The sequence below is a fragment of the Geospiza fortis genome, unplaced genomic scaffold (assembly GCF_000277835.1).
Source record: "Geospiza fortis unplaced genomic scaffold, GeoFor_1.0 scaffold11, whole genome shotgun sequence".
Lineage (NCBI taxonomy): Eukaryota > Metazoa > Chordata > Aves > Passeriformes > Thraupidae > Geospiza > Geospiza fortis.
The window spans coordinates 2639689-2649984 of record NW_005054304.1 but is presented as its reverse complement, the minus strand read 5'-3'; the positions used below and the strand labels follow the sequence as shown (position 1 = coordinate 2649984).

Sequence of the window (10296 nt, the reverse complement as noted above, 5' to 3'; positions counted from 1 at the left end):
TGGTATGTGAATTACACACACATATGATCACATTGCTTCTCTAACAAGAAGTAAAATTTTAACCTTAAAATATATGTCTTGTTCAATGTGATATAGGTCTGTGGCCCTGGAGGTAAGCTTTTTCAGGGTATAATTTTCAGGACTTAATGATAGTAAGATCTGTCTTGAATGTGTTTAAAATTTTCAGGTTTGAATTCCTGTTCTGATGCATAATGCATGTTCAGCATAATAGGTGTTTCTATGGAAGTTTATACCATTAAGTCTGATACTTGTAGGGAACTGATCAGAAGTAAAACCAGAAAACAACAGGAGACATGGGATGTTGATGTAAAGTAGGGGATCAGAGAAATGATTCTCATCAAAGGAAACTGAAAAGAGTCTCCTAAATTTCTCAGGTTTTGGTACTTAGGATTATTAGTTGTTTTTCAGAGAGCTTTGATTTAAAATTTCAACCTTGTGTTTTAGCAGACATTATGGTTTTATGTGTCTACATCCATATCTGTTTCAGTTTGTTAAATGAAGACTAATTGATTACTATTTGGAACTTGATTTTAAAGCTAAAGAGACTTTAAATCCACAGGTTTTCAGAAAGTTTATAATGCAGCACTGAATGAAGACAAGTTCCATACATAAAACAAGGAATCTGTTGTGGGTTTCAGTAAATTAAGTACTGGGCCTTACTCTGCTTTTGTGGAATGTTTTGTGTACTTGTAATAACTTGAGAGTATTAAGACTGAAACTTTGATCTTGCAAGGTTGGAATTCATACCAAGGCATGGTTTATCGCTGGGATATTTCTGCTAATGACTATCCCAATATCTCTCTGGGGGATACTGCAACACTTAGTCCATTACACTCAACCTGAATTGCAGAAACCAATAATAAGGTAATATTTCACATTTTACCTATGCTACAAATATTGGGTTTAATTCAGACTAAAAATACCTTTAGTAATGTAAAATGTTCTTTTGTTGTTGTAACAGGATTCTGTGGATGGTGCCGATTTACAGTTTAGACAGTGTAAGTGTTCTCTTGCTGTTACCAGCTCAATCGAATTCTGTTTGTTGTGGGATTGAGGGAAAACAGTGTCAGGCAGAATCAGTGCTGCATCCAGGGGGTAGTCCTAGAAACTTCTGGGCATTATGTCAGAAGCATAGCTCTAGTCATACCACATTCTTCTTCTGGAGATTTGGGGTTGCTTTTGATAACCTTTCTTAACCCTGTCCTTGAGTATCCTTTATGATGGATGTGGAAGGGGGTTTGACAGGAGCTTGCTTTTGGCCCTTCCATCTTAAGAGCAGAAGTGGAAACAGGACTGATCCGAGAACTGCCTCAAAATTCAGTGCTGTACCTTCCTTACCCAAGTTAGGCTTACTACTAGAATTCTTTCCTGAGTTATGCTGAGTGCTAAAATGATTCCTTTTTGGTTCAGGGGACAAAGGATAACATCCTTTGTGCAGTATAACAGCACTGTGATAGTCAGAAACTGAGAGCTCTGACAGGTGATCCATAACCACAGTTTCACTAAAAGTAAAAAGTCGGGTTTTGGTCTGCAGCTCAGCTGTGTGTGTTATTTTGTAGCTGTAGCATTGCTCTCCCCTTAGCCCTGTTTGGTCAGTGCCTGCTGGCTCAGGAGCTTTCTGAAGCAGTGTTGTCGTTGGGATCCCTTTTGTCTTTCTCGCACATAACCTTTTGTGTACCTCTCTTCTTGCAGTGGATAGCTTTGAAATACCCCAAGATTGCAATATATGTGGATACATGTCGAGAATGCTATGAAGCTTATGTCATCTATAACTTTATGGTTTTTCTTTCAAATTACTTAACCAACCGGTACCCAAACCTGGTGTTAATAATAGAGGCGAAAGATCAGCAGAGACATCTGCCCCCTCTCTGTTGCTGTCCCTCGTGGGCTATGGGAGAGTGAGTATATCATGACATCTTCAAGCTCTAGGCTGTGTAGGCAGATCCAAACATTTTGTTTTCATATTTAGCAGCATAACAATTGCTGCTTGATGGAGGGAGTTATGGTTTGTATGTGTTTGATCAACTGTGAACCTCTGCTGAAAGCAGCTGTGGGCAAGTGACAATCAAGCTATAAAACATCCTGTGAATTGGACTTAGTTACTAACATGCATGGATTGACTCAGGGGGTGCTGGAAAAACTTTCTTATTTTTACAAATATTAAAAAACCTCTCCTGGAATCTGCATCTTTTGCTATTTGCCAAAAACCTCATGTGGAATTGGGAGTAGACCAGATAGACTGTTGTTTTTACTTCAGATGAAGGGTGAAAGGCCTTATGCATCTATACTGTCTATTTCTGAATGCTTAAACTGATAAAATCTCTCTCTCAAGAGATTTTGATTTTGATAAAGCTGTTTGGGGAGAGGGGAAGGGAAGGTGGGCTTCAGTGGTCACAGCCTCTTTATACAGTTTGCCATACTGGGCAAAGAGCTTTGGTTCTCTTAAGTGTTTAGGGCAATTATTATGATTTTTAAGTCTCTTTCATTTAGACTCAAAGTTTTTCTTACATCAAACACAGCAAAAATTGCATTCTCTTTTTTTAGCCCAGCCAGAAGCTTTTCATGGCTAAAATAAGTGAATCATTGAATATTTACTGTCATGTAAATATCCATCTCTTTTGTGTATTTTGTGTATACACACCATATGATGCAACATCTTAAGTCCTGGATGTAGAAGTTGAAATTACCATCAAATTAAAATTTAACCTAGTAAACCTACTGAGAATAGGAATCATCCATAAGAGAATTGTATTTAAATCCTTGTACAATGAATTTTTTGTTTGTCTTTCAGAGTTTTATTATTTAGATGTAAACTGGGTGTTTTGCAGTACACTGTTGTCAGACCATTTACTACCATCATTGCTTTGTAAGTACACTGATAAATAATTAATATTGATCTTCAGGATATGATTTTGAGTTACACTGGAAAGAATTGTCATGCCCTTTGTATTGGATCAAGGCAGTTTGAAAGCAGACTCGTGTTGCATGCTAAATGGGTCCCAACAATTTGAATCAACTTATGATTTCTTTATGGCTTTTCTATAGCAAATGACTATTTGCAGAATTGAAATCATAAATATTTAATGCCAGCTTCTGTAATCAGTGGGATAGGATGTGAAGTACTGTTGGGGTGGGAAAAACATTTTTGTTATCACTTAATTTTTAGATTCTTTTTTCCTCCTCCATTTTTTTCATTGACTTCAACAACTGAGAATTTTTAAAGGCAGGCTTCTTGTAACTTCTAAGATTTTTTTAAACTTTGCACGTGACAAGCTTGACTGTGTGCCTTCATATCATACAGCCTGTGTTTGTAAAGGAACAGTAGGCAGTGAGGCATGATGATACTGAAAGCTTAATTTCATGTGCTTTGCATTGATGGTCATTACTGTTAATTCTGTGAAATTAACTGTGAAAAAAGTTGCTACTCACAGTGAATATCCATATAAATATTTCTATTTTTTTATATATATATATGTATATGTATATGTACGTGCTGTTGGAAACTGATTCTTGTGCAGGCCTTCGGTGCCCATATTTGAGTACCAGAAGAGGTTTTGAATTCTAAGGATTGCTTGCTATAGTGAAGATGTAGTACTTGAGGGAAGTGATCTGTTACTCCATAGTGATTAATTCTAAAAAATCTTCCAGAATTTGTGAACTGGTGGGAGTGTATGATGAAGGAAACTTCAGCTTCAACAACGCATGGACTTACCTAGTTATACTTAACAACATGTCACAACTAGTGAGTATCAGGAGTACATCTTTCTGCTCTTGGAATTCATCAGTGTTATGTGAATCTTCTATGAGAACTGTTGGCAGTAGTTGTGTAAATGTCTGGTAGTTCTTACAGGTAGAATATTTTCTATTTTAAGTCACAATTGCTGTCTGTTAAATATTATGTATGGAAAAACACTGGAAAACCAGATAATCTAAAACTTTGTTATTTTTACAATGAAGCTCCATTAAGTAAGCACCTTTCTACCCCAAATTATTTGATGGGTGAGGTGGTATGGCCCAGGCATTAGAGCTGCAGGCCTGCCCCTCTCTGGTAAGAGATGACTTCACTTGCCCCCACAGCTTCCTCCCAGCACTCATACAAAGAATCAATATGTTAAAAATCCTGGGTTAAAAATGGTGATAACATTCACAGGAAAAAATGAAAATGGTGTGTGCAGTGCTGAGAGTCTGGCCTACCCAACACCTTTTCTGGTTGGGTCAGCTGTCAGATAATGTCAGGGTAGGATGTCAGCCCCTGAAATTGAGAGTTTCATTTTGGGATCCATGGATTGCTTTTACTTCTCTTGGCAACAGTAGCAGGAGTCAGAACATCATAAAAACTGGGATCATTTGGAAATTCTGTCCTCCTCTTGCTGCCACCCGTGTTTGATGGGTCACTGTCACAGAAGGAGCTGTAATTGCTTTCTGCTGTGACAGCAGTCCCAACAGCAGCACCAGCTTCTGTGTCCTGGTTGAAATGACTGGAATTTCAGGAATAAAAAAAAAAAAAAAAAGCAAGTGTTTAAATCAGAAAGTCTTTTATAAAAAATTACAGATAGCGTTTTAAGGTTGTCTCATGCTATGATACATATTTTAACTGTAGAGATAGTGTAACACAAGTCCCTCACAAAATAAACATGGATTTGAAAGCTTCCATTCATTTTTCTTTTCCTTGTCAGTTTGCCATGTATTGTCTGGTGCTGTTTTATAAAGTACTGCGTGAGGAACTGAACCCTATCCAGCCTGTTGGCAAGTTTCTTTGTGTGAAGATGGTAGTTTTTGTTTCTTTCTGGTAAGTGGATTTTTAACTTGTTACTTCTTGCTCTCAGAGCAGATTGTAGAAGAGCTAAAAAGGCTGGATTTGTTACTGAAGTTAGAGGGCTTAGAATGTCTACCCATAACCTTAGTGAGCTTCAGTGAGGGGAAGAGGGTACTACTGTGTTGGAGAGGGTGTTGTTCATTTAAGATTATTTTTTAGGCTTGCTCTTTTGTAACATGATTCTCAAGAACACAACTTATTTTAGACTCCTTACTTGAAGTTATTTCAAAACTATTTTTTTTCCTTTTAAAAGTAAAAAAATTACTTTTTCAAAATACGTTACTGTAAGTTAAATAAAAATTGCTGTTTAAGCGTTGCTCACACTTAGCTGCTAATGAGGGAGTGTATTTGACTATCAGAGCATTACTTTCTGAGGTACAGCACCATCCTGAAAGAGAAGGAACTTGTTCTAATGACTAACTGGAGCAACAAACTCTTCTTTAGTTTTCTGTTCTGGGTCAGGGATGAATGACATCTCCCGTTAAGTTTGTTTCCTCCTCTTAAAATCCAAGTTTTTTTAAGATTCTTCCTATGTATACATATGACCAGATTTGCTTGCAGATTTTTGGCACTACTGTTGCAATTCTAATACAAATACTTCTTATAATAAATTCTCTTTATAGGCAGGCTGTGCTCATTGCATTGCTGGTGAAAGTTGGTGTTATTTCTGAGAAACACACCTGGGATTGGCAAAGTGTGGAAGCTGTGGCTACAGGCTTACAGGTAGGAGCAGGTGGTTATTTCTGGGGAGAAATGGTTATATGGAAGATGCCATAGCTGAACTCAAGGAAATACTTGGAAATACTCAAGGAAATAACACAGGCTTGATTAGTAATGATTTATTCTAAGCTGGGCTAAGTTTGAGTCAATGAGCCCATGTGAGTTTTATGCTCAACACTTCTATATCCATGGCAGAAGGAATGTGCCCCAGTGAAATATGTCTGGATAGCTTTGCATTTCTTCTTGCAGGTATTCATTGTAGAGCTGCTGCTTGTTAAACTGTCTGTTTAAGTGAAGTCCTGTATGTATGGCTCTCTGAAAGCTGCCAGGAATATCCTGGTGGAAAAGTAGCTGATGTCAGTATCCCAGGGCAATTGCAGCCTTTCAGTTGTAGAAGAAACCCAGAACTATTTTTCTCCAGTTATGAATGATTAAGTCAGTATCTCTGTCATTGCAGGATTTTATTATTTGTGTGGAGATGTTTCTGGCTGCTATTGCACATCACTACAGTTTTTCCTATAAACCTTATGTTCAAGAGGCTGAAGAAGGCTCATGCTTTGACTCCTTCCTTGCAATGTGGGATATTTCTGATCTAAGGGCAGATATCTCCGAACAGGTTCGAAATGTGGGTAAGTAACAGGATTTGTACAATCTATCAACAGCATCTGCATTTCCAGCTTCGTGCCACACTATTGCCCACCGTTATAGTAGCCTGAGAACATTCTATTACCTAATCAGTGGCAGTTGCATGCCTAGAGCATTTCATGGTTTATCTGGCACTTTCTTCTTTCTGGAATTCCTGACTGATTTAGAGTCTAGTTTTTAATTTTTCTTTTAAGAAGAAAAGGTTAGGTGTTTTTCTCTTAAATGGAAAGACATACTTTTCTTTATTAAAACTAACAATGCCCATGTAAAACTAATACAAAACAAAGACTTCTAATTTAACATGACTGTTTTAGAGTTGATGTGTTCAAAGACTAGTGTTGGAAGGATTAAAAAACCTTTTCATTTTGCATAATTCTAGGGAGGACAGTTTTGGGCCAGCCAAGGAAAATGTTTTTTGCTGAGGATCATGAACAAAATGAGCATACAAGTTTACTGTCTTCATCTACTCAAGACCCAATTTCTGATGCTTCTTCAATGCCATCTTCACCCATGGGTCACTATCAGGGGTTTGGACACACTGTGACCCCTCTCACAACACCGACGACAGCCCCTGCAGTGGATGGGATTTTTAACCCTTCTGCCAGTCAGGATGCTGAGGAATCACCTGAACTAGAGAATAACTTAGCAGAGAAAGCTCTGGATAAAAGTTAAACTTGCCTTTTCTTTGAATGTGTCAAGGAGTCATTACATACTTGCCACACGTGTCCTGTTAACATGTACTGTTAAGGATGGAAGTTGAAAAGCTTGAGAAAGCTGCTGCATGGACAGGAAGAGGATATGGTATGGCTGTAACTGACATCTGAATCCAGAATCTATAATGGATGTGAGCATCTGTGAGTACCCCATGGATATGAAACACGCACACTGTAAAGGTTTCTGCATAAATTTCAGCATCATCTTAAACTGCTAAATGCTTCCACATCATATCAAAATTACACTGAATTTCATTAGTGCAAAAGAAACATTTAAAAAAAATCCTCTGCTCATATAAAAATGAAGTGCAAGTACTACTAGCAATGGGAAAGCCTAATTTCAGGAATGTATTTTAAGGAGAGCAGTAGCAAAAACTGTTTGTGTTAACTTTGCTTGTCGTAATGATGGTTAACTTCCATAGCCAGTGCTGAATGGAATGTGGGTGAAATGATAGCTTCTGTACAGATGCCACCTTCTTCCCATTCCTACATAGCTAAATAAAGTCCCTTCATGAAGATAGTTACTACCCAGCATTAGTAAAGAAGCTCTACAAAGAAAACATTCCCTGCAGGCCTTGCTATCAAAGCCCATGCCCAGATCATATGGTTGGTGTATCTGTTGTCTTTGAGGCTCATAGTTTGTAAGTCTTTTATATCCAGAAGAGACAGCCAGGATGGTAGGTTTTGGATTGATACTTTACCTTGACTATTCTTTTCCCTAGCCTTCTGAAATAAGAATAATGGTTACTTACCTTAAAATACATGGAGGGGAAATGAAGGATATCAAAAAGTAGAAAACAAAACTGATTTCTTTATTTTGGGCTGCAGTAAGTTCTTTAACACTTAAGTTTTTTTAAGCTGTTAAAGCAGGATATCTTGTGTCTGTAGTAATTTGTGTTCTTAAATTTGTGTCTGTGTGTGATCGTATTATGCTTCTAGTATAGCCTGGATTCAAATGTAATAGCTATTTTTTCCCCCAGAGAAGACCTTTGCCGAGGTAAAACTATGTAGTAATCTAATACTGGAGTTACTAGGACTAGATTTCAGCCCAAGAAGCAGTACACTTTTATCAAAATGTTACTTTGCAAAAACTGACAATGTCAGAGAGGCATTGTTTTTATCCCATTATCAGATTTTTACTATTATTGCATGTTTGCAATCTGACAAAAACAACCAAACCAGTAGAACACTCCTTTTTAAATGACAAGATCTTAAGTTTCTTTTTCAGCATTGTTAGCATTTCCAGGATAAATGTTTAACTTCTGGCTGTCAGTAAATTCATCTTAAGTGCTTTTTTTGCAGTACTAGTGTGATGTAAATATTGCGCCTTACTCACTAGGCTGCATATTTTATAGCTGAAATATGTACTTGCTGTATCTGAAGTTAGTGAGAAAGTGAAAATCATGATTTTCAATTTGCCAACTCATTGCCTTTGTTGTAAATAAGCAATTAAAGATTTTATTTAAACAGTTCACCTTCTATCAATTTGATTTATTATTACAGTAATTTAAGAGTGTGAATGACACATGACTACAACCATCCTCATAGAAGAAGAGGATCTTAAGTACAACTGCTGCAAGAGTTTGTGCTTTCAGTATTTCATGGCCTGTACTGTTAAAGGAATTCTTGTTTGGGCTTATGAAAAATCAGAATCTTTTAATCCATGCTTGATCCCAGGTATCACCTTATGCATGTACCAGCTTTGCTCTAAAAGGAAACAACTTGTACAGGTTCACAATGCATTGGGACCTCAGTGCCCACTGCAGCCACTACCAGAAATAACCTGATTTCCTGCATCTATACAGGTAAAAAGGGGCAGGGGTAGGAGTAATATCTGAGGGAGCAGGGCTGCTGCAAGCAGAGTAGCTACTCTGCTCTAGCTCTCCAAAAACCTCACTCTGAGGACATTTTTTTTAATACTTGAAGTTATGTCTGTTTGGTGTCAAACGGGTTCAGAGAGGACTTTGATAGGAAAACAGCTATTTAAATGTCTTGGTTAATTCTTTCAGGGTATTTATTGAAAACTACTAAGTTATTATTATTTATTTATTTTATTTGCACAATATAATATTCCTGCTTGTTTGTTTCTTTCTGGGAGAAAAGTTATTTTTTTAATTGCAGCAGCTTATAGGATTGTACCTTTCCCTAGAAACTGCCATTGAATTTAAAAAATAAATACAAATCTTGCAATGATACCTACCCTGTCTTTTGAAAACCACTACCACAGTATTCCACAGCAAAACCTATCACAATTACATAAAAAGTTAATTTGCAAATAGTTCATTTTCCTCTTAACTGTATTTATTCGTCTGTTGTTTTATGCCAAATCTCCTCCCAAGTTTTTTAATCAGAAGTCTTGAGGATTGCTCTTGCTTTACTCAAGGAGACTAGAATGTCATTCGTCTTGAAGCAATTTTCCTTTCATCTTAATTACTCAAATCTTAATAAATACACCTAACCTACTCTGTAAGGTTTTTGTTTTTATCAGAGGTCTTCTTGCACAAGAAACCTAAACACTTTTCTATACAACTGCACTCTGGTGAAATCACCACGTACCTGCCAGGTTTAGTTGTGTCAAACTAACTTAAAATTTAAGGATCATGGTTTTGTGTTTAAGAAACACTGGATTTTTTGTAGTATCAAAAGCCTCTATCCTACTCTAACTCACTTGCATTTCATTATACATTGTACCCCTTGGATAAAGGATGGTATCCAGTTACTTTATCTTCAGAAAACATTACTTGGTGCCTCTACTTTGGAAAAAAATAAAATGGAGACGTTTCCTCCACCCATCCAAAAGCAGCTTTATTACAGCAATTTCTTGGGTGCAGGTTCAGCTGAGGCTGGGACAACTCCATCTCTAACAGCCCCTGAAGTTAAACTGAGTGGACTTTACAAAAATTGATATATAGAAATAAGTTAAACTATCTGAAGTGTTTGACTTAATGAAGAGTATATCATGACTCCAGCAGCCCCAGAACTTATAGAAGAATCATTTTTGGATGGCTCATTATACTGGCTGCTGTTAAGCCAAGATCACAGAATTGCCTCTTCTCCATTAAACAGACTGCACAGTAAAAAGCTTAGCTACAGAAAAATCTTGGTAACACTCTTCCTCCTCTCTGCAGAGGTAGAATCAGTCCTGAGTGCAAACCTTTTTTTAGTCTTCCATTTGTATACAAATTTAGGAGGAGGAACTGGTTACCTGCATTACACCAAGATGTAATGCTGTAGAAGATCGTCGGGAGCACTGCAGAGACAGATGTATTTTATACAACTTTCTACAGATAAGTTAATTCCCATTGTATTCCTAGAAAAAATTTTCTGGGGGATTCTAAAAAGTTTACCAGTTTTACCTTCCATTGTATAGCTTGAGTTACC

General features: G+C 37.2%; 1 protein-coding gene across 1 annotated transcript; it reads left to right on the top strand.

Annotated features, from left to right (window-relative positions):
- Positions 1 to 754: 754 nt before the first annotated feature.
- On the top strand, positions 755 to 8387 carry TMEM184C (transmembrane protein 184C). The gene is made up of 9 exons (XM_005418205.3): positions 755 to 885; positions 983 to 1019; positions 1714 to 1919; positions 2813 to 2887; positions 3670 to 3763; positions 4698 to 4810; positions 5461 to 5560; positions 6015 to 6186; positions 6582 to 8387. Exons 1-9 carry the CDS (start codon positions 803 to 805, stop codon positions 6872 to 6874), a joined length of 1173 nt encoding a protein of 390 aa, XP_005418262.2. The 5' UTR covers positions 755 to 802; the 3' UTR covers positions 6875 to 8387.
- The last annotated feature ends 1909 nt before the right edge of the window (positions 8388 to 10296 follow it).

Coding starts and splice junctions, on each gene's coding strand:
- TMEM184C (XM_005418205.3), top strand. CDS start 803: ATGACTATCCCAATATCTCTCTGGGGGATACTGCAACACTTAGTCCAT. Junction 2,888..3,669: donor TTTACTACCATCATTGCTTT/GTAAGTACACTG, acceptor AAAATCTTCCAG/AATTTGTGAACTGGTGGGAG. Junction 4,811..5,460: donor GTAGTTTTTGTTTCTTTCTG/GTAAGTGGATTT, acceptor TTCTCTTTATAG/GCAGGCTGTGCTCATTGCAT.